The sequence below is a fragment of the Gopherus flavomarginatus genome, chromosome 7 (genome assembly GCF_025201925.1).
Source record: "Gopherus flavomarginatus isolate rGopFla2 chromosome 7, rGopFla2.mat.asm, whole genome shotgun sequence".
Lineage (NCBI taxonomy): Eukaryota > Metazoa > Chordata > Testudines > Testudinidae > Gopherus > Gopherus flavomarginatus.
Window position 1 is genome coordinate 6,967,131 of NC_066623.1, and position 24,323 is coordinate 6,991,453.

Genomic DNA, 24,323 nt, shown 5'->3' on the forward strand with positions numbered 1-24,323 from the left:
CCAGGCATCAGCTGCGGAGATGCCAGGAATAACTTCTGGTTGCTTGCATCAGGAAACCCAGCCAAAGACACGAACCAGCCTGGAGCACACGCTATCTGCTAAGGCAACGCCTCTGCACTGCAAACAGGGACATCGCTGTGCAAAGACCACAATCACCTGGTGAGAGCAAAAGCACTGAAGGCTCATATGTCCATGGAAGAGAGGAGATGGGTCAACTGAAAACAGCAAGAGCCAGCCTGGACAGTCATCAGTCCCCTCCATTTGCTGGGTTCCCATGGGTTGTCCCTGTGCTGCCCCAGCATGCCATTGGCCATAAGCCAAGTTTCCTTTGCAAGTCTAATGACAGGCGCCCTGCATGTTCTCGGGGCACTCAGACCTTGTGCTCTCTGGGCCTTGTAGCTGCAGAGATGCCTATACTCTGGAGACGGGTTGGCAGCAGGGAAGCAGGAGCAGACACATATTCATCATGGGAGGCTCCACTGTATCTTCGGTGATCTCCCTCTATCCCCACTTCAGACACAACCACGTCCTCATGAGACTCCAGGTTGTAGCCACCCCCGGCCCACTCCAGGACAGCTGCCAGGACTCCCCTTCCTACCCCTTCATCAACCAGAGAGGTCACGGAGTGGTGCCAGACTTCCTTGCCCACTCTAGGAAGAAGTGTAGGGATGGCAAACCCCCCGCAGACCACACAGAAGGGGAGAAGAGGGCTTCATTCATTACTAGTAATCTCTTATAGAGCCTTCCATCCACGGATCTCAAAGTGCCTATTAATTATTATGCCAAGGCTCCTCCGTCTGCACACGCTGGGGAGGACGTCTCAGTTAGCAACTGACCCATGCTGGAAGGAATAGAAAACAGAACAAAAATAACCCTGCCCCAAAACCCAACTCTTGTGCCAGTTTGGAAGGACACTCTAGAAGAGACAGAAGGGAACTGCGCTGACAGTTCTTGCCGACATCAGCTTCAGAGCAACTGGCAGAGTCTGCATCCCTTGGCAGTTCAGAGCATGCCTGGTGATGGTTCTTAGGGGGGAGCCCCGTCTAGGACACACCAGCTGCTCAAGCCGAGAAGAGAAACAAACCCCATGAGTATGGAGGAGAGAGGCCCTGAATACCAAGGGAAGGCTAGATTCTTACCTGCGTTAGGAAGTGGTTTCTGGGTTGCCTCGTCCTCCTCACTGTCTGACGACGTGCTGCTCTCGCTCTCCGAGTCCTTGCCCTTCAAGACATTTGCAGCTGCTTTCCTGGGGCTCCCAGCTTTACCTGCTGGGCTGGGCTTGATGCCAGGGGAAGGCTGAGAAGTTGGCACTCTCTTAAAAAAAAAAAACAAATGTCAATGATTTTTATGGTCAACAGGTTCAGTGCCCAAGCCAGGGTTCGTGTCTTACACCCCATATGCTGCCGTCATCATTTAAAATGCTCCTTTTATCCCCAAAGAACATCACAAGTTCGGAGATGGATCATTTCTGAAACCAATGAAATCTGGCTCCCTCTCTTGGATGGGAAGCAGTAGCTGTTTGCAGCAGATAGCAACACCACCCAGCAGTTCAGGCAAGAAGGGAAGAAATATACCGTATTCAGCCGGAACAGCCTGGGGAAAACTTGGCAGGGGGAAAGGCCATATTTCAGTAGAAATTGACCAGGCCACCAGGGTTTACGCCTCTACTCTTTCAAAAAGGACCAAGGGATCTTTAATGACCAGGGGTTCAGCATCTCATTATCATGTCTCATCTGAGAACGGTACCTCCAGAAGCACAGCACTCCCTATCATTAGGCCAAAACAACGGTTCAGTTCGACTTGGAAGGGAGAAGGCCACCTACGGAAACCCCACTACTCCTGCCTGCGGGGGCTAGCTGTCCCTTGAGGCTGCTCCACTGAATATTGACTGTCTGACCTAGGTGGCTTGTGACGTTTGGAGGGATCTGAGCACAAGGTGAAACGACTGCCAGATTCCACCATCCCAGCGGCTGCCTCCTGGACACAGCATTAGAGCAGCGTTTAAGGGAGACAGTGTTGCACCGTCCCTAGGAAGCACTTTGTCCACAACAGGAGCGATTCGTTTGTCCACGTGCCTAAATAATCGGCTGTGAAACCCGAACATGGTGCTTGGGTTGAACAGCAGCTGGCAGCGTTTTGATTTTTGTGACTCAAAGCAGTGCGCGAGCCGCGTCTCAATGTCTCGCACAGCTGAGGAGTTGATGCAAGGAGGTACCAGTTATTTTGGCACTTGAAAATGTCATTCCAGCCAGGTTTGATCTTCTGGCCCCCTCATGGCGCAGAGACAGCTTCCATGCTCCTCTCACCCTTTGGCTGCTTGCAGAGGGTGTGCTAAAGAGAGGAAGTCCCAGAGACTTCCCCACCCTTTGGGGTTCTTCGGGGGCAGACACACTCTGCACCCACTCAGGCATCCAAACACGGCCTGATCTTCACATGCTGGGCTGAACGCTCAAGCACCAGTTCGCTCTGGCCAAGCAAGAACATAACAGCCATGCTGGGCCAACCAATGGTCCACCTGGCCCAGGATCTCATCTTCCCACAGTGGCCAGTGCCAGATGCTTCAGAGGGAATGAACAGAACAGGGCACTTGTTGAGTGATCCATCCTGAGGTCCAGTCACAGCTCCTGGCAGTCAGACATTCAGGGATACTCCATTTGCCAGGCACAGTGGGAGCAGAGTATCACCCAACCTGCCTGTGGCTGTGACCCATTTTTGGGGTGGTGTCCCATGGCCGGGGAGCTGTTCCCAGAACTCTTCTCAGGGAAGACAGAGCGTGACACTAGCTCTACCATGAATGACCCAGTCCCCGCCAGCATACAGTCCCTTTACCCCTGTGCCGGACTTGATACTCAGGCTCCCCCTGCCCAGTACCAGTGCAGAACTAGAACATCACAGCTGTTCTGACAGCCTGTAGGGGTGGCTGCTCCATGCCAGTGGCCAGGAGCCCCAGGTTTGCAGCTTCGTGAGATGGAAGACTGTGTCAGACCTGGCTTTCTGGCACGGCCCCGCAGAGCACTGCCCCTGGGGCAGCATTTATTACATTTAAACCAGCTGCTGAACAGATGTCAGTATCGGAGTGTTTACCCATTACAGAAGGGGCTCTCCAAACAAGCCAGGCATCTCCAGGCTCTGCACAGAGACACAGAAACCTCCACAAGGATGAGAGAGGAAAACAAACTGGAGTCTCTGTTTTGTTTTAGTTAACATGAGTCACTATCTCCAAGAGAGGGGCCAGCTTCTAGATGGCAAATTGAGAGCATTATCGGAAACAGATGCAGAGATTTAAATGAATCACTCACTTGGGAGCACACCAGACTCCTCCCCATCAGAGACCAGCACTTGCGGGATATTGGATCTAGCCTAAGTCACTTGCCTCCAACTTCCTAGTGACAGGACAGACTCTTGCTCATGTTCAGAGAGCGAGCTTCCCATGCATAACAGGAGGCGGTACTAGGGAACAGCTCAAGGACCTGGAAGACAATCAGATAGCAGCATCCGGACACTATATAAGAACATTTCCCTAAAAAGGCAGGAGGTATCATTTCTACAGGGCTGCCACATCCTAGTGAATGAGCCCAGGCAGAGATTCACCCTACAGCATGGCTGAACTACGCTGGCTATAAAACGGCCCCAGGTGAGCCGTGCAGAACACAATCCAGGCCAGTGCGTTTTGTGGACTCAGGAGACTGGAAGAAGCCAGAAGTAAAGGGGTGGAAAGGTTGTGGAGCAGTCTGCCATGCTAGAGATGCTGGTACCTGAGAGAAATTCACAAGATGGTGGAAGTGTAACTACAGATTGAGCTTCCTGTCCTCTCCTCCCTCACTTCCTTTCTCTCTCTCTCTGCTGCCCTGCAAATAGCTCCCGGCCCAGTGGTGGGAGCATGCTGGAGTTGAATCATCCGCCTCCCCTAGACGCTTTAGCTTATTTGCATAATGCAGGGAGTCAGAAAACGAGCATGCTCCCCAGAAGCTGTATCAGTCACGCATACCAACTCTAGTCTCCCGGCGTACACAGGAAGCACTCCCAGCATACCAACAACGAGCTCAGTAACTGGGGATGTGTCACAATATAAATGAATAAAGACTTCCGCTCCAAGTTATGAGCTCAGGACGCAGTCACGCTTCATCTCCCCTAAAGGTCTAGTGGGCTATCACCTCAGCACTGAGTCCAGATCAAAGCTCACAGCCAGGTTTTCCGTCACGTCCATGAATACTCTCTGCCTCCATTTCTGGGTGCTGGCAGGAGACATAGACTTGCTGCACATCTAAAGTGAGGCATAGGCACACCAGTGGGCCCGTATGAAATTTTTGGCCTTATTGCACAGGTGGGTTTGGAAAGTTTCAGAGAGCCTGAAGTTTCTTCAAGGTCAATCTTGTTTGCTTCCCCATTGCAGGCGAGGGGAACACAACACCTTTGCAAACAAATTTCTTTGACTAAATAATCCTAAATCTTCAGTGGTAAACATACTAATTAAGCAGTTCGATGTAGGCATGATGTTCATTTTAATTGTGCTAATCCGCCCTCGCAGCGAAAGATGAAGCAGCTTGCAATTCTCTGTACCTGTCTGGATCTTGCTTAGAAATGATCGGAAGCTGCAGGATACCACAAGTTAGTGGTTAAACATATGCCCAAGTACTTCATGCTCTCCATCTGCCCAGAGACGTTCCACTGGGAGAGCCGGATTGCAGACACAAATGGGCAGAATGGCTAAAGGCCAACCTTCATTCCAAGTCCCTGGCTGCTGGCGTCATGAAAGCCAGCCCATTTTGGTTACAGCCTTTCTCGGCAGCAGCAACTGGTACGTGGGAATCCCAAATTTGCAAATCCTTTAATAGCCCTTCAGCAAGAGAGAGCGCTACTTCTGCCTCAGGTAGGGTATTCTTTTCAACTGAAGACGCTGTGGGGAAAATGCGTTCTTCACCTTTTACTATGGCTAGAAGGGCTTGCACAAATCCTTCATGCAGCATAAAATCTCCCCTTCCCCCGCAATACCCCTCATTCTCAACCAGCGTTAAGATTTGAATCGCAGTGTAGAAATGCCGAGAGAGACAGACTGGGATAGCACCAACCACTCAGAGTTGTTCCCCAAGCCAGCAGACCAGGACAATCCAGTGTAAAAGCCAACATGCAGAGCTCATCGGACTCTCACTTGTCTACACCAAATGGGCAGAGAGAGAGAGGAGAGAACTCTCGCAGATGCAGGGGGGGGACTAGGCCACAATCTTGCACGCACTGTCAGACTGCGCCTTGCAGGCTGCCATCTTCGGGAAGACTAGCAAGCACTTGGGGCCACCACTGATAAGGATGCGCCCTACCAGTAATGACTCCCCAGGGCCATCGTCGTGGCCAGATTAATCATGAACAACTGAGAAGTGAAAATCCACATCGTGTGGATTTCTGCCTTGCAAAACACTCAGCCTGATCCCGATCCCACTGGAAGCAATGGGAGTTTTGCCATCAGCTTTAATGGGAACTGGTTCCGGCCTATGCAAGCATGAGCAGGCTCCCTGGGCACGCGTGAAGCAAGCCCAGGTTGCTTTTGGCCCCATATGTATCCAGGCTGGGACCTATGTCACGAGTTCCAGTCGAAAGGAAGCAAGAGGAGAGGGCTCCGTCCAGCTAAAATTTCTATGACAGAGCAGCGTCAGCGTTCGGTTGCAGGCAAATGACCTGTTTCACTCTGGAGTTCTCCATGTACAGTTTCTGCTGGTTTGGCTCCTCAGACTGCTGAAGAATGGGAGACGTTTTAAGCCAAGTGATACTACGCTACGGGACCCCACGCCTTGGCTTGTATTTTACTATAGTGTTTTGCAATGACTTGTGTTTGATCTTATTGGCAACAGCCAGTTCTCTGGCAAAGCAAAACACAAGTTCTACAAAGGAGCCAGAGAATTCAGTAACTATGAACTAGTCACTCAGAAACGCCTGGTCTTTAAATGATGTATTAAAGCAGGGGCCCATCAAATCAGAAAACCATTCATAGTAATTCTACAAAGCAAAGATGGAGGGACACCTTGCAGAGGTCAGAGATTTCATACATCAGAAAGATTTAGCATCCTAAGCATAGCAGTATGAACAGCCAGCCACTAACACGACCATCACCAGAATCTCAGAACCCAGCTAGAGGCAAGAATTACAAACCTTCTGGCTTATCGGCACTGGGGGTGCTTCGTCCTCACTGCTCGATGAGTCACTGCTCTCTGAGCTCTCTTCTTGCTTTGCACTCCCAGCAGCCTTTGCAGCGGTTCTGGTCGTTTGAAGCCCCACGCTGGGCTGGCTGGGCACAGCTGGTTTTGAGGGCTGCTTCTGTGGAGCTGGTGTCGAGGCTTTTGCCAGAGCTGTCCTGGTGGATGGAGGAGTGGCTGGTGCACTTTTCACTAGCGTCGCCATGGCCTGGGGAGCTTTTGCAGATGGGTTGGTCTAGAGCCAAGAGACAAGAACAGAATAAACACAACAGGAATCCATGACTCGGGGTGGGGAAATGCATCTTCCCAGGATAAAATTTAAGGGATCAAGATGTTGATCTAGAAAGAAAGAGACTGCAAGATGTGCCAAGGCTGAAAATGCTAAGAGAGGATGGGTGACCAGCCTGGCGAGCCAGGCACCCTTCATCAGTCCTCCTGGCCATTGGAAGACATCTCCTAGGGTGAGAGAGCAGTAACTGAAATTCCTTAATAGTCTGCTGTGTAACTGGTCACAGCTGCACAAACAGTGGGGGGGAGAAAAGGTTGCCCACTGCACGAGAACATGAACGGCTCCGTTCCTCATGCACCACAGCACAGGAACCAATGGTGAAAATGACCAAACCTCCCCTACCCAGGCACAAAAGCAGCAGCAATCAGGTGACGCTAGAGTTTGCCGATGTTAGATATTGCAGATTAAACACTCAGCTGTGAATCCATGGATCAGATCTAGAACTCGGGAGGGTTTTGAGTAGAATTTTCCTTTCTTGGATGGAAAACACCGCCAGTGTTGGATTTTAGTTAAAAGCACTCATGCATCTTTTGCCTGTTGAAATCAACACACTTAATTTTCAACTGGTCACTTAAAGTTTACAGTGGAAACATTAACTGGGACCATTCCCTACCCTGTTGCAAGTGCGACCTTCCAGTGCACTGTGCTTTTTACAAGGTTCCCATTCGTAGCATCCCCAGGCCTCAGGACAGGTGGGAGGGATAATAGGCTCAAACTGACCTACCTGTACCGCTGATGTGGCTTCCCCATCATCACTGTCCGATGAACTGCTGCTCTCAGAAGTGTCCTTTGCCTTTGCACTCCCAGCAGCCTTTGCAGGAGCTGTCACCTTTGCAGCTCCTGGTCTGCTCTGGGTTGGTGTATCTGCAGTTGGTTTCCATGGAGCTGGGCTGGACACTTTCCCTGGGGTCCTCTTGGTGGGCGCTGGAGTGGCTGGCGCGCTTTTCACTGGTGTTGCATTGACCTGTGCTGCTTTCGCAGCTGGTTTTGTCTGGAGGTGAGAGAAGAGACTGACTGAGGAGGGATATCGAACATCTGTGCAGAAGTAGGGGTGGGAGGAAGCCGAAGGGAAGTCAGGGGTCGAGGTTAGCTCAGAGCACAAGCCTTGATCAGGGAGTGGGATTAGCTACAAACAAGGCTCTCCTGATCTGCAGCAAGCTGGACCATTAGTCCGTGCAAGGACCTTGGGTGGGGAAGCAACTGGCGATTCTGCAGCAGGTTAGTTTACGCTGGAGATGGCGGTGTGGGAACTTTCATTTAATCAGCACAACAGGCTGTTATTCATTTTACACTCTCTGGGTTCTCAGTATTCCACTTGTCTGCATCGAGCGCATCCTACAGTCAGAGCGGTTCAGGGTTCGGTCCTCCCTCTGCTCTAACCCTCCAGTGAGGGAGCGGGACCCAGACTTTGGGGCCGACAGAGGCTGGGAGGTGCTGTCGGGTGGGGTGGATTGGGTCTGTTTCCTCAGTGCCCTGGCTTCAGAGAAAACTGTTCATAGTCCCTGCCCCACTATCAGTCTGGGAAAGGGCCTTAACAACGCTTGGCCCTGGGAGGGTACAGGATGTGTATGAGTGGTGGTGGTGGGGAATGCTTAAAGCACTCAGTGGACCCTCTTGGAGGCAGATACCTGGAGCGCCGGGGTTTTTAATTTCTCTTCAGAGGAAGTCTCATCGCTCGAGTCCTCACTGCTACTCTCTGCCTTTCCCACCTTTTGCTTTAGTGCTGAAACACCAGAGAGGAGACATCACTCACACCACGCTCTCTTGTCGAGTCCATGCAGACAGCTACGCTCATGCAACTTTTAGGTTACGGGAACCAGTTAGAAGGCACAGAGGAGAGGCGACAGTCATGTCGCGTGGGGGCAGGGCCCAGTGACACCGCTAAAATCTTAGAGGCACCTACTGAGCATGTCAACAAAATTTTCAAGTCACATATTTAATATTAACCCCCTCACTCTCCCTTAATTAAGGAGGACCAGTCATCCCAAGTCCCTGCTCCTGGAGCAAGTGCAGTGTGGACATTTACACACACACCCTTGTTGCAGGATCAGGTCTCAAACTTGGAGCATTTCTTTTCTGGGCAATTTCCCCTCAAAACGTCAACAACAATTCACTTCTGGCATGAGCCCAAACATGGAAAGTTTGAGTGACTTCTTCAGAGCGCTCAGAATAAAGCAGCGTTCTGGTATCATCCAGTGGCCCTGACCCATCAGCACTCCATCGTACTGGACACTGAACAAGATCCTTAACTGTAGCATTTGCTACCTCAGACGCTAGATCCCATCCATTTCTCTGTATCGCAGAGCCAAGCAATGTGTCCCTTAATGCAACCTGCGCTGGTGTGACTGGCAGTGCTTGTGTTGCTCCCTCTTCTGTCAGGTTTCTTTAATCTCTACAGGGAGCAGTTTTGCTTTGGTGGTTATCTGCCAGGAGAGCTGGAGCCATGAGGCCTGCGGCAATACTAGGGAAGTAATTCAGAACTGATACACTGTAAAGCCAGAACGGAGATGCACGTCTCACGACCAGCACAACAGCTGTGCAATGCCTTAGGAAATGCATCCCAAGCCCATGGGTTTCTCACCTGACTTGGGAGGTGGGAGCTTTGCTGCTGGCACCTTCTCCCCTTCCTCACTCTCTGATGAATCGCTGCTTTCAGAGCTCTCTGCTGCCTTTGCAGTAACTGCTGCTGCTGCTTTGCTTTGTCCTACTTTGGCCTGAATTGCTGCAGCAGGTCCTGGCTTACCAGCACCAGCTTTCTTCTGGCCTGCTTTGCCCAGAGCTGAAGAAGTAGCCGATGTACCAGGTGTGACCTTATTTGAGATGCCTTTGCTCTTTGCTGCTCTGGTCTGAGCTACACCACCAGCCCCAGGCTTACCTAAAGTGGCACTGGCTTTGTTTTGGGCAGCGTGCTGCAGAGAGTTAGCAGCTTTGCTACCCGCTGCAGCAGTTCTCACCTGGAGGAAACAACAAAAGAAGTCAGTTCCAAGACATCCTTTTGTCCTCTTCATGCAATTGTGATGCTCTGAACTAGATTTGAGGAACCACCACCCAGAAAATGCTGAAATGCATCGAGTCGTTAACGTTCTCTGACATGGAGGTTGTCTTTGCATTTAAACAGAGGCACTTGGAGACACGTTCATCTTCATCCACAGAGCACCACCAGGGAGCTCAAGGGACTTGCACCAGCAATGTAGCTGGCCTTCAGAGTGCACTTCTCCAGGACACCAGCAACTCGAGCAGAGTTTTGCTGGGGTCACTGCCCCAATCAGGCAGAAGATGTTTGAAGGAGGCTTTTGTTTTTTTTCCCTCAAGTGAGCAGCTAATTAACTGGTGCATGGAGTAAAGAGGGAGTTCAGTGCTCCTTTAACCTCCCTCGCTCTCATTAGTGCCACATCTAAACAACACTTGAGTCGCTTAACTCCTCAAAGTGAATGAAAAGCACTTTCCATGCGAACAGGTTCAACCTCCATGGTCAATTTCCCTTTTACGAAGCCATATGCACAACTCCCTCAGGCAGCAGAAGAGGGTTGTCAGTACAGCCATACTGGCAAACCGTCCCAGAGCTGAAGCATACTTCAGTATAGCTTATACAGGCTCCCCAGATGAAATAAACTGGAGCACCAAAAGCTCTTTTTTGCTGTTCTAACTAGGGTTTGTGACGAACACCCTCCCCCGCGCATTTCTAGAACTTTCTAATGCAGCCCTGGCCACAGGCCACTAGCAGCCTTGGGGGATGGCATGGAGAAAAACGTCACCTTACCTGCTTTATTTCCTTTCCAGCTGCTGCCTCCTCTTCTGAAGAGGAGTCTTCATCCCCGCTGCTCTCTGCCTGCACCGTGGAGTTAGTCACAACCGGGGTGCCAGCTGCCACACACAAGGGAAAGCCACAATATGCAGAGACTCAAAACATAAGACTAGCTTCCCACCAACTGGAGATGAAGGTAGCACTAGCTACAGACCCCTGGTTATGCAGAAGCTGGTTCTGCACTTTACCACAGCGTCAGAGGAAAGGTCCAGAAAAGGGCAACAATAATGATTAGGGGTATGGAACGGCTTCCGTATGAGGAGAGATTAATAAGACTGGGGCTCTTCAGCTTGGAAAAAAGAGAAGGCTAAGGGGAGATATAATTGAGGTCTATAAAATCATGACTGGTGTAGAGAAAGTAGATAAGGAAGTGTTGTTTACTACTTCTCATAATACAAGAACTAGGGGTCACCAAATGAAATTAGCAGGCAGCAGGTTTAACACAAATAAAAGGAAGTATTTCTTCACACAATGCACAGCCAACCTGCGGAACTCCTTGCCAGAGAATGTTGTGAAGGCCAAGACCATAATGGAGTTCAAAAAAGAACTAGATAAATGCATGTAGGATAGGTCCATCAATGGCTATTAGCCAGAAAGGGCAGGCATGGTGTCCCTAGCCTCTCATAGGCCATGTCTACACTTACAGTTTTGCAGCGCTGGTAGTTACAGCTGTGTTCGTACAGCTGTGTAGGGCCAGCGCTGCAGTGTGGCCACACTGACAGCTACCAGCACTGCAGTGTGGCCACATTTGCAGCACTTGCAGCGCTGTTGGGAGTGGTGCATTGTGGGCAGCTATCCCAGCATTCAAGTGGCTGCAACGTGCTTTTCAAAAGAGGGGGGTGGGGTGGAATGTGACAGGGAGTGTGGAGGAGACAGACAGAATGGATTTTTGGAGTTGACACTGTTCTCAGCTCCCTGCCTTGCAAGTTCTAAGGACTGGAAGACACACAGTGCCTACCTTCAATCATTTTAAAAGTTCTAACTCCCTTCCCCCACTCCTCTCTCATTCACTAAATGCAAATTATGTACTTCTAAATACTCGTCAGACCAGATAAGCAACTGCTCAACACGGACTTCCCCCTCCCCCTCTGCCGTGTGAGCGTGCTGTTTCTCTCTTCAAGCAAACAGCTGTGAACATTCCAAAGTAATTCCCTTGCCTGCCTCCGCTCGCTCAGCAAACAGGAGCTGTGTTTGTTTTTTAAATAAGCAGTTTGGCTGAACTCCGAGCTCTCCCTTTCTTCCGGTTTGTTGTGGACAGGAATTCTGGGATACCTCCTTATACCCCGGAGGTCAATAAAAGCGCTGGTGGGCGTCCACACTTGCTGACCAGCGCTGGATCACCAGCGCTGGAATCCCTACACCCGAGGCTCGACCGGGTGTACAGCCAGCGCTGCAACCAGGGAGTTGCAGCGCTGGCCGTGCTTTGCAAGTGTGGCCACATCCTAAGCTGCAGCGCTGTAACCCCCTCACCAGCGCTGCAACTCTCTAGTGTAGCCATGGCCATAGACTCATAGACTTTAAGGTCAGAAGGGAACACTATGATCCTCCAGTCTGACCTCCTGTACAATGCAGGCCACAGAATCTCACCCACCCACCCCTGCAACAAACCCCTGACCTATGTCTGAGCTACTGAAGTTTCAACTTGTGGTTAAAAGAGAAAGCATGTGAGAAAGACTCACCAGCCAGACACCCAGAAAAGAATTCTCTGTAGTAACTCAGATCCCACCCCATCTAACATCCCATCACAGGCCATTGGGCATATTTACCACCAATAGTCAAAGATCAATTAATTGCCAAAATTAGACTATCCTCTGTTTGGCAGGAGCTTGGAATGAGCAACATGGGATGGATCACTTGATGATTCCTTGTTCTGTTCATTCCCTCTGGGGCACCTGGCACTGGCCACTGCCAGAAGACAGGATACTGGGCTAGATGGACCCTTGGTCTGACCCAGTAGGGCCGTTCTTATGGTCTCTTCCCCTGCCTCTCACCCCTCCTTTCTATGAGTTGAGAGAAATCCCTAGATGTGTGTGGCGGCAATAGAGCAGAGGTGGAATCACATTATGGACACAGCAGGAATCGCTGTGTATTAATCTACTGATATCGAGACGTAATGATGGTATTATCAGAGAGGCCTTGTGTGGACTAGGAAAAATCTGCTCTCCCCTCACCCACATCAAGTTAGCTTAACTTGACTGAAACAACACTGAACATCAATGCAGATACAATTTAACCCACTCAGCAGGCTGAGCTCGAAGGGCTCTCCTGTAAGATTTACCTCAGTGAGTTTAGCACATGCTAGAGTTCGATGGATTTTCCTTGGCTAGTTTTAGAAGGCAGTAATTAGAGTGAGCTTGGTAACTCGATCTAACATCCCACCTTTAAACACTAGGCTAGAGGAACAGCCTGCTGGAGAAGCAGTGGGAGAGTTCACCTCCTCCACCGGAGATAAGCAAACCCCGTGAGTATGGAGGAGAGAGGCCCTGAATCCCAAGGGAAGACTAAGACCCCCTAGCTGAAATCACATGGGTAAGCTTTAAACACACACCACATTCCCCCCCTGGGCTGACATATGGCAAGTCCTCCTGAGAGTCTGCTGCTTGTGCATGCAGCCAATCCTGAGTTCTCTGTCAGTCTGCCCCGACTCCTTGCCGGTGAAAGGGGCTTGAATGGGAAACCACTGCTCCTCCCAGCAGTTGCATTCAACTGCACAGGTAGGGAAACTGAGCACAGAGGCAAAAATGACTTGCTCGGGGTCACCCAGCAGCATAGGCGGCAGGTATAATAGGCCAGGGGAGGCTCTGCCTTGCTGTGGAGGTTGACGGCGAAGTTTTTGCTTTATTATGCCCCATGCAGGTTCCTGCGCAGGTTGGGTCTGGGGAGGGGAGGCACTGCATGGCTTCGGCAATCCCAGGGCTCTTCCAGGTGGGCCTTGGGGCTTCAGCTGGCCCAGGGCTCCTATGGCTGAAGGGGAGAGGGCTCTCCGGGCAGGGGGCTCGTGGCTCCAGCTCCCGGGAGTGAGGGGGTAGGGGGTCTCAGGGCTCCAGTCATAGGCAGAACTGGGGGTCAGCCTCCCCAGAGGGGGGCTCCACCCATGCCCAGCAGGCCAGTGGAAGAGCTGGGACTAGAACCTAGGTCTCCTGAGTCCTCATCTGTGGCTCTAACCACTAGACCACACAGTAACGAGCTCCACTATAACAGCAGTGAGCCACATATTATTAAGCTATCGGTGCATCAGCCGCACCTGTTGCCTGCTAGCCCTCTCTGTGGTCCGCGCCACATAGGCTGTTCTTGGCAGTGAAAGGCTCTTACCTGTCACAGCTTTCGTCTCCTCTTCCGAACTTTCAGAGCTGCTCTTGGGATCAGGCACCCTGATCTTCTTTGCTGCACTGCCTCCCCCAGAGTTGCTTGCCTTTCGTTTCTTGGTGTTTGAGGGAGTTCTGTAGGTGGTGTTAAAAAGGGAAACAGCATTAAATAGCAGAAACACTTATCAATTCATCCAGCCTCATTCCTCCAGGGTCAGAATAGGAACTGTCACTGCTCTGCAGTTACCTCAGATGGCTGACTCTGGAATGACTTATGGTGATCTGAAGAGAATTCCCCAGAATCCTTCTTAGCCAAACCCTGGATTTGACACTTTACAGGAATGTGAAGAGGAGAAATGGCTAGAAATGAATTCCATTGGTACAGGGCAAAGGCCGGTAGCCAGAGTCAGGAAATTTAGCCTCAAGTATTTGGAAAAATGCTGTTCTTGCTGACAGTCAAATGATTAATAATAAACTCTTATCTAGCGCTTTTCCTCAGCAGATCTCAAGGTGCTTTACGGAGGAGATCAGTATCATTACCCCTATTTTGCCAATGGGGAAACCGAGGCACAGAGCAAGCAAGCTGCTTGCCCAAGGTCACCCAGCAGGCCAATGGCAGAGCCAGGAATAAAACCTCGAACTCCTGATCCCCAGTCCAGTGCTCTATTCAATGTCTGGTCAGTCTCACGTTACAACTGCAGCAATGACTAGACTTGTTTTACATGGCTTGGTCCTACTGGACAAGCTCCAACTGGATATATGGAGGCTAATGGATTGTGATGCAAAACTGACCCATGATCTAGAGGCTACACACCAATTCAAACTTGGATGGTCACACCTAAGGGACACAAAATTACAATATGAACTGGATTTATGGGTGAAAATCATGGACTCACAGGACTGGATGACCTCCTGAGGTCTCTTCTAGTCCAGACCCCTGTGTTCATGGCAGGACTAAGTATTATCCAGCAGTTCTCAAGCCTTGGCCCAATTAACACACAGCTGTGGCCCAGCTGTATGTTAAAAAAAAAACAAAAAACAGAAAAAAAAGATTCAGTTTGTCACTCTGGTCCAGCAGGGGACAGGGCTGGTTGAGGGGGAGACGGCCCCACGGAGCCCAGCTGGAGCACTCCTGCCAGCAGGGGAGGCGAAGCAGGCCCCTGTGGCAAGGGAAGAGCTCAGCAGTCCAATGCAGGGGGCCTGGCTGGGCAAGTGGGTCCTGAGGGAGCCTGGCCTGGGCAGGACCCACTCCTGTGATTGCCTGGTGGACAGTCATCTCCCAGCAGGGCAGTGAGTACAGAATGGTGAGTACTGAGGGGTGTGTGGGGGGAAAAAGAGGTGGGGGGGATCTGGGCAGTGAGGGGGTAGGGAATGCTGGGCAGTGGAGAGGTTTGGGGGGGGTGCTGGGCAGCATAGGTGCAGGAACTAGGGACATGGGGGGTGCTGCAGCACCCCCAGGTTTTATGCGGGTCCCCACTCCTGGCCCAACACGGGTCCCGGCTGCTGGCCCTGTGCCCAGGATGCTGCTCCTGGCCCCGCTCTGAGTCTCTGTGTGGTGGTGGTAGGCACTGGACAGGGGAGCGCTGGGCATAGGGAGTCAGTGTGACATGGGCCTGCCCCCGAGGGGAAGGGACACACTGGGAGTGCAGGCCAGTGTGTGTCTGGCACAGTGGTTCTCAACATGCAGACCACAATAGTAAATAGGTTGAGAACCACTGATCTAGAACATCCTGGACAGATGTTTGTCCAGCCTGCTCTTAAAAGTCTCCAGTGGTGGAGATTCCACAACCTCCCTAGGCAATTTATTCCAGTGCTTAACCACCCTGACAGTTAGGAAGTTTTCCCTCATGTCCAACCTAAACCACCCTTGCTGCAATTTAAGCCCGTTGCTTCTTGTCCTATCCTCAGAGGTTAAGAAGAACAATTTTTCTCCCTCCTCCTTGTAACAAACTTTTATGTGCTTTAAAACTTTTACCATGTCCCCTTCTCAGCCCTCTCTTCTCCAGACTAAACAAACCTAATTTTTTCAATCTTCCCTCACAGGTCATGTTTTCTAGACCTTTAATCATTTTTGCTGCTCGTCTCTAGACTTTGTCCAATCTGTCCACATCTTTCCTGAAATGTGGTGCCCAGAACTGGACACAATACTCCAGCTGAGTCTTAATCAGCACAGAGTAGAATGGAAGAATTACTTCTCCTGTCTTGCAAAAAAAAAAAAAAAAGCAGATATCATTCCAGGATGTATTAGCAGGAGTGTTGTAGGCAACAGTGTTACGCTGTTGACTCGTATTTAGCTTGTGAACCACAGTGACCCCCAGATCCCTTTCCGCAGTACTCCTTCCTACGCAGTCATTTCCCATTTTGTATGTGTGCAACTGATTGTTCCCTCCTAAGTGGAGTAGTTGGAATCCGTCCTTATTGAATTTCATCCCATTTACTTCAGACCATTTCTCCAGATAATTTTGAATTTTAATACTATCTTCCAAAGCACTTGCAACCCCTCCCAGCTTGGTATTGTCTGCAAAGTGTACTCTGTATGCCATTATCTAAATCATTGATGAAGATATTGAATAGAACTGGACCCAGAACTGATCCCTGTGGGACCCTACTCATTATGCCCTTCCAGCTTGACTGTGAACCACGAATAACTACTCTCTGGAAATGGTTTTTGAACCAGTTTTGCTTCCACCTTATAGTAGCTTCATGTAGGTTGTATTTCCCTAGTTAAAAAAAAAAAAAAAAAAGAGAAAGTAACATGAGACAAAAATCAAAAGCTTTACTAAAGTCAAGTTATACCACATCTACCGCTTTCCCCCATCCACAACATTTGTTATCCTGTCAAAGAAAGCTATCAAGGTGGTTTGACACAATTTGTTCTTGACAAATCCATGCTGTTACTTATCTTATAGGTGTTTGTAAATTGACAGACACAGCTACTGCCACCCTGCACAAGGCAAATGTGTAACAGATTGGGTCTTCTCTTCCAATCCAATCCTATATAACCATTCTATGTATCAATTCCCTTCATAGCCCATCTATGTAAGACTAGAAGAGACTATTAGATCATGTAGTCTGACCTTCTGGATAGCCCAGGCTATTACATTTCACCCAGTTACCCCTGTATTGAGCCCAGGAACTTTAAAGACTTACTTTTTTAAATGAAGACAGTGCTACCTAGGCCAGGTTTACATTCTAAACTACTGACAGCATAGCAAGGTTGGGTAGGGGTGCGACACTGCTGTGATTTTTCTATGCAGGCAAAACCTCTAGCACAGACTCATTGATACCAGCATTAAAATGTGTTTGCTGGTCTAGTTTACGTTGCTCACCAATCTGGCATAAGCGATGCCAGCAACAAAAGGTGGTTTTGCCAGTATAAGCTGTGTCTTCACTAGGATAGCTATACTGGCACACCTTATTCTATTATACATAAAAGCCAACAGTTAGCCTCAGGCTTTAGGCCAATTCGCCCAATTCCCTGGAATCGGGCCCCACGCTGGCACCTAAGAGAACCCCGTGCCGGCATCTTTTTAATTTTTACTCACCCGGCGGCACTCCAGGGGGTCTTCAGCGGCATTTCAGTGGTGGGTCCTTAAGTGCCACCGAAGATCTGGAGCCCCGCTAGGTGAGTAAAAATCAGGCCCCGCACTTGCTAAAGCCGGCCCTGGTTAGCCTGATCATCTTATTAAAAATATAGGGTAAGCTGCTCAGAAGGCCACTGAAAATCTAATTTTTCCAAATTCAGTGACAATTGATAATACTGAAAAATGTTGTGAGAATCAGTTGATTGTATAGGACTTTGAGGATGTACCATGCTATGAACGCTCAGCATCCTTATTATACAGTGATCCTAAGGTAACACCCAAAGAGTTTTATTTAGATGTCATTCTGCCTGACAGTCCCTCTGTTAACTTTCACTGCCAGGCACAGGCTCACCTGGCATTTCTATCTAATTGAATGATTGGACTACTCTGTGTTCTAATACTACAAGGTGCAAATTCAGTCCCAGGGGGAGAATATTTTTTACCACTTAAATGAAGCCTCTCTGGCTGATTAAGGGGCATATTAAAAGGCTCCAAAGAAAGTCCCATCTCATTCTTCTTAGCCAGACGTGTAATGGTTGCAGAGCAATGGATGAAAAGGAGTGTGCTTAGAGGCTATTAAGATGGGTCAAGAAGGGGAGGAGTTTCATCTTCAAGGCCAAAAATCAAGAGAGATAAAGTTGTTCCAAGAATAATAACTTCTCCATAGAATCTCAGGGTTGGAAGGGACCTCAGGAGATCATCTAGTCCGACCCCCTGCTCAAAGCAGGACCAATCCCCAGACAGATTTTTAACCCAGTTCCCTAGATGGCCCCCATAAGGATTGAACTCACAACACTGGGTTTAACAGGCCAATGCTCAAACCACTGAGCTAACCCTCCCCCTCAGAGGGGTTAAGGTGCTTTTAGTGAGCATGGTATCGGATAGATAAACACAATGATAGATCCCTGACCCTACTAGTTTAGACTTTAGTCTAGACATAACAGAAAAGAAAGACGACAAACAATGTGTGTGTTTGGGGTCACGTGAGTGGGGATGGTATTATAGGGTAACATTACATGTGCATTTTTTAAAATCTAAAATAAATGTATGTAATATAGTGGTGGTTGTAGGAGTATCTAGAATAATTTGCATTGCACCATTATATACCAAGACATTAAGGTCACAGCACAGAGAATAAAATCTCAGCTGCACTGTTGCATCAGTTAGGTTTCTTGAATCAAGTTGTAGAGTTTCTAATGATCACATAGGCCCATAAACATGAAAGAAGGGAGATCAAAGAGATACACAGCAAGAGTGAGGAGCGGGCCAAGGATGTCAGGATACATTGTATTTCACTGTGTGATGCTTTAGATACAATGAAACCTATAAACTATTCTCAGGGGTTATTAGTACAATTTGGTTCAATCTTTAATAACTCTCTCTACTAGGGCATTTCTCCTGCAAATGACTCAGTGCAGGCTGACTCTTGTAGGACTGCAGCCTAGCCAACGGATTTTTCTGATCCCTTTGACAGCTGTCATAAGCTCGATTTCATCCCGTGTAGCATCACCCTTCCATGGGTTAAAATACAGCAAACAGCACCTGGAGAACCTGCGGTTACTGAATACATTTCATTCTTTATTAACATGAAGGCCCCAATGCTGCAAACATGTCCACAAGTAAGTTACTCACACAACTGGTCCCTAATGAAATCCTACTGAAGTCAATGGGGTTAGTCCACAGGAAAGGGGGAAATGAAAAATCATTAGGAAAACAGCTTAACTGGCGAAACATATTCCCCTTCCCCATATACCTCAAAAAAGTCACAAGCGAGAATAGCACCCAGCTTTCTAATGTAAAAAAGGTCAGGCCTGCCACTGGGCTGAGAAATTTCAGCCCAAACAGGGGTGCTGTTTGGTTTCTCAGCTCAACAGACACTTTCCTCCTAGGTAAACGATCATCTTGACACTGGTGGGAATATTTCCAAATTGCCCCATTCCAATTAATCGGACATACCAATGTAATCAAACCGGGTTATTTCTATAAGGAGAGTGAGAAATGACCTGCCTTCCACTTCATACCCATTGCCTTTCAGACAGACTTACTTTTGCCAGTGGGTGAAGATGTCTTCAAGAGAGGTCAGCTGTGGAGGAAACTGCTTCTGTAGGAGGATAAGAAAGGAAAGAACAGGCACCGTATTTACCCCACGAAAGCACACAGATTATGGAGTCCAAAGGATGAGTCCATAGGGCATGATAGACATGAACCGGTATGTTTCACCCAGGCCCCTCCAGACTAGCCTCATGTGCTAGTGCTGTTGGGTTACCTGCCCACGGGCTCAGGGAAGCCGTGCCTGGCCCCACGCGGGGGTGCTGCAGGATTACCTGCCCTCAGGATCAGGGGAGCCAGTCACCTGCCCGCAGGCTCAGGGGAGCCGGGCCCTGGCCCCGCGCAGGGGTGCTGCGGGGTCACCTGCCCATGGGCTCAGGGGAGCCGGGCCCTGGCCCCGCGCAGGGGTGCTGTGGGGTCACCTGCCCGCGGGCTCAGGGGAGCCGGGCCCTGGCCCAGGCCCCGCGCGGGGGTGCTGCAGGGTCACCTGCCCATGGGCTCAGGAGAGCCGGGCCCTGGCCCCACGCGGGGGTGCTGTGGGGTCACCTGCCCGCAGGCTCAGGGGAGCCAGGCCTCGCCCCGCGTGGGGGTGCTGCGGGGCCACCTGCTCATGGGCTCAGGGGAGCCAGGCCTCGCCCCGCGTGGGGGTGCTGCGGGGCCACCTGCTCATGGGCTCAGGGAAGCCGTGCCTGGCCCCACGCGGGGGTGCTGCAGGGTTACACCTGCCCACGGGCTCAGGGGAGCTGTGCTCCGGCCCTGCGCGGGGGTGCTGCGGGGTTACCTGCCCACGGGCTCAGGGGAGCCGTGCCTGGCCCCACGTGGGGGTGCTGCGGGGTTACCTGCCCTCAGGGGAGCAGTGCCCTGGCCCCGCGTGGGGGTGCTGCAGGATTACCTGCCCTCAGGATCAGGGGAGCCAGTCACCTGCCCGCAGGCTCAGGGGAGCCGGGCCCTGGCCCCGCGCAGGGGTGCTGCGGGGCCACCTGCTCATGGGCTCAGGGGAGCCGGGCCCTGGCCCCGCGCGGGGGTGCTGCGGGGTTACCTGCCCGCAGGCTCAGGGGAGCCGTTCCCCAGCCCCGCATGGGGGTGCTGTGAGGTTACCTGCCCACGGGCTCAGGGGAGCCGTGCCCCAGCCCCGTGTGGGGGTGCTGCGGGGTTACACCTGCCCACGGGCTCAGAGGAGCTGTGCCTGGCCCCACGCGGGGGTGCTGCGGGGTTACCTGCCCACGGGCTCAGGGGAGCCGTGCCCTGGCCCCGCGTGGGGGTGCTGCGGGGTTACCTGCCAGCGGGCTTAGGGGAGCTGTGCCCCAGCCCCGTGTGGGGGTGCTGTGGGGTTACACCTGCCCACAGGCTCAGGGGAGCTGTGCCCCGGCCCCGCGTGGGGGTGCTGCGAGGCTACACCTGCCCGCGGGCTCAGGGGAGCAATGCCCTGGCCCCACGTGGTTACCTGCCACGGGCTCAGGGGGGCCATGCCCTGGCCCCACGTGGGGGTGCTGTGGGGCTACCTGGCCGCGGGCGCAGGGGAGCCGTTCCCCGGCCCTGCGTGGGGGTGCTGCAGGGTTACCTGCCCGCGGGCGCAGGGGGGCTGGGCCTGGCCCCGCGTGGGGGTACTGCGGGGTTCCCCGGCCCCGCGCGGGGGTGCTGCGGGGTTACCTGGCCGCGGGCGCAGGGGAGCCGTTCCCCGGCCCCGCGTGGGGGTGCTGCGGGGTTCCCTGCCCGCGGGCTGAGGGGAGCCGTGCCCCGGCCCCGCGCGGGGGTTACCTGGCCGAGCTGCAGCTGCAGCTCCCGCGCTGCCTTGGCGTAGCCAGCGCGGAGCAGGTGCTGGTGAATGAGGACCAGCAGCTCCCTCTGGCCCGGGCCGGCCGCTGCCATGCTGCTCCCGCACAGCCTCCGGGCGGCCTGGCGGCTCGTGCAGCGGGGCTACAGCGGGGACGCAGGGACCCACATGCCCCCGGGGCCCTCCTGCGCCGCGAGTACCCTCTGACCGCCGCCACCACGCGCCGCGCTTCCTCTTCCCCACGCGCGGCCCGGGGGCTGCTGGGAAGTGTAGTCCGCCCGCCCACCCGTGTCGCTGCAGGGCTGCGGCTCTGCCTGGGGGTGGGGCTCGGGACCGCCAGGGGCGTGCAAGGCCGGGGTGGGGGCCGCGAGCAGGGCCAGGGATGCACTCGTGGGGGGGCAGACAGAAAGCTAAAGCCCCCCTGCCAGGGGGTGCGGCACTGAGCCCCACCACCCAGGGCTGAAGGCAAAGCCTGAGCAATGGAGCTTTGCAGGGGCCCCCCTGTGGTGTGGGGCCCCCAGCCGATTGCCCTGCTTGCTACCCACTAATGCCGGCCCTGGCTGTTATAAGCTGAAAAACAGTTGTGGCACAGGTGGGCTGCGGAGATTTTATAGCATGTCGAGGAGGGGTGCTCAGACCGGGCAAGGGGGGTGCATTTAACCAGAGGTGGTTGGTTTGCCTACACGTGGGGCTGGCCCCTCCCAGGTAGCTGGCTGTGATTGTGGTGAAACACATACACTGCAATGGACTCCTTCCTCGGCACAGGGATCCTTTCAAACCGGACTCTCTCCCCCCGCCCCAGTGAATGCAGCAGGGCGGGTATGTGGGGGAATGGTGCTTTGCTGAGGAGGGAGAGGAGTTTTCCAGTCTGTTGAGGGTTTCTCAGCTGAGTGGGGGACAATGAGGAAGGGCAGGGGAGGCACTGAAAAAAAATCACTGTTTCAGGGCATTTATAGACTCATAGACTCTAGGACTGGAAGGGACCTCGAGAGGTCATCGAGTCCAGTCCCCTGCACCCATGGCAGGACCAAATACCGTCTAGACCATCCCTAATAGACATTTATCTAACCTACTCTTAAATATCTCCAGAGATGGAGATTCCACAACTTCCCTAGGCAATCTATTCCAGTGTTTAACTACCCTGACAGGAACTTTTTCCTAATGTCCAACCTAAATCTCCCTTGCTGCAGTTTAAGCCCATTGCTTCTTGTTCTATCATTGGAGGCTAAGGTGAACAAGTTTTCTCCCTCCTGCTGATGACACCCTTTTAGATACCTGAAAACTGTTATCATGTCCCCTCTCAGTCTTCTCTTTTCCAAACTAAACAAACCCAATTCCTTCAGCCTTCCTTCATAGGTCACGTTCTCAAGACCTTTAATCATTCTTGTTGCTCTTCTCTGGACCCTCTCCAATTTCTCCACATTTTTCTTGAAATGCGGTGCCATGAACTGGACACAATACTCCAGTTGAGGCCTAACCAGCGCAGAGTAAAGCAGAAGAATGACTTCTCGTGTCTTGTTTACAACACACCTGTTAATGCATCCCAGAATCACGTTTGCTTTTTTTGCAACACTATCACACTGTTGACTCATATTAAGCTTGTGGTCCACTATGACCCCTAGATCTCTTTCTGCCATACTCCTTCCTAGACAGTCTCTTCCCATTCTGTATGTGTGAAACTGATTGTTCCTTCCTAAGTGGAGCACTTTGCATTTATCTTTATTGAACTTCATCCTGTTTACCTCAGACCATTTCTCCAATTTGTCCAGATCATTTTGAATTTTGATCCTGTCCTCCAAAGCAGTTGCAATCCCTCCCAGTTTGGTATCGTCCGCAAACTTAATAAGCATACTTTCTATGCCAACATCTAAATCGTTGATGAAGATATTGAACAGAGCCGGTCCCAAAACAGACCCCTGCGGAACCCCACTTGTTATACCTTTCCAGCAGGATTGAGAGCCATTAATAACTACTCTCTGAGTACGGTTATCCAGCCAGTTATGCACCCACCTTATAGTAGCCCCATCTAAATTGTACTTTCCTAGTTTATCTATAAGAATATCATGTGAGACCGTACCAAATGCCTTACTAAAGTCTAGGTATATCACATCCACCGCTTCTCCCTTATCCACAAGGCTCGTTATCCTATCAAAGAATGCTATCAGATTAGTTTGACACGATTTGTTCTTTACAAATCCATGCTGGCTATTCCCTATCACCTTAGCACCTTCCAAGTGTTTGTAGATGATTTCTTTAATTACTTGCTCCATTATCTTCTCTGGCACAGAAGTTAAACTAACTGGTCTGTAGTTTCCTGGGTTGTTTTTATTTCCCTTTTTATAGATGGGCACTATATTTGCCCCCTTCCAGTCTTCTGGAATCTCCCCCGTCTCCCATGATTTCCCAAAGATAATAGCTAGAGGCTCAGATACCTCCTCTATTAACTCCTTGAGTATTCTAGGATGCATTTCATCAGGCCCTGGTGACTTGCAGGCATTTAACTTTTCTAAGTGATTTTTTACTTGCTCTTTTTTTATTTTATCTTTTAAACCTACCCTCTTCCCGTAAGCATTCACTATATTAGACATTCTTTCAGACTTCTCAGTGAAGACCGAAACAAAGAAGTCATTAAGCATCTCTGCCATTTCCAAGTCTCCCGTTACTGTTTCCCCCTCCTCACTGAGCAGTGGGCCTACCCTGTCCTTGGTCTTCCTCTTGCTTCTAATGTATTGATAAAAAGTCTTCTTGTTTCCCTTTATTCCCATAGCTAGTTTGAGCTCATTTTGTGCCTTTGCCTTTCTAATCTTGCCTCTGCATTCCTGTGTTATTTGCCTATATTCGTCCTTTGTAATCTGACCTAGTTTCCATTTTTTATATGACGCCTTTTTATTTTGTAGGTCACGCAAGATCTCGTGGTTAAGCCAAGGTGGTCTTTTGCCACATTTTCTATCTTTCCTAACCATCGGAATAGCTTGCTTTTGGGCCCTTAATAGTGTCCCTTTGAAAAACTGCCAACTCTCCTCAGTTGTTTTTCCCCTCAGTCTTGATTCCCATGGGACCTTGCCTATCAGCTCTCTGAGCTTACCAAAATCTGCCTTCCTGAAATCCATTGTCTCTATTTTGCTGTACTCCCTTCTACCCTTCCTTAGAATTGCAAACTCTATGATTTCATGATCACTTTCACCCAAGCTTCCTTCTGCTTTCAAATTCTCCATTTGTTTGATGGATGATGATAATCATTGATAACCATTTACATTTATGTTGTGCCTCCCAACACAAAGAATTCCAAAACACTTGCAAACTACAAGCCTGACATAATGCCCATTGTTGTC

General features: G+C 50.9%; 1 protein-coding gene across 6 annotated transcripts in view; it reads right to left on the bottom strand.

Annotated features, from left to right (window-relative positions):
- TCOF1 (treacle ribosome biogenesis factor 1) overlaps window positions 1–21,185 on the bottom strand; it is a 34,181-nt gene extending 12,996 nt beyond the window's left edge. For all 6 annotated transcript variants that reach the window (XM_050961514.1, XM_050961517.1, XM_050961515.1 and 3 more), the window contains exons 1-9: window positions 20,976–21,185; window positions 19,214–19,269; window positions 13,592–13,719; window positions 10,235–10,338; window positions 9,056–9,428; window positions 8,103–8,197; window positions 7,199–7,465; window positions 6,142–6,420; window positions 1,140–1,314 (exon numbers count right to left, since the gene is read on the bottom strand). In XM_050961514.1, the coding sequence (XP_050817471.1) occupies window positions 1,140–1,314; window positions 6,142–6,420; window positions 7,199–7,465; window positions 8,103–8,197; window positions 9,056–9,428; window positions 10,235–10,338; window positions 13,592–13,719; window positions 19,214–19,269; window positions 20,976–21,086 (1,588 nt within the window). In that variant the 5' untranslated portion in view covers window positions 21,087–21,185. The remainder of the gene's footprint in view (window positions 1–1,139; window positions 1,315–6,141; window positions 6,421–7,198; window positions 7,466–8,102; window positions 8,198–9,055; window positions 9,429–10,234; window positions 10,339–13,591; window positions 13,720–19,213; window positions 19,270–20,975) is intronic.
- Window positions 21,186–24,323: the final 3,138 nt, after the last annotated feature.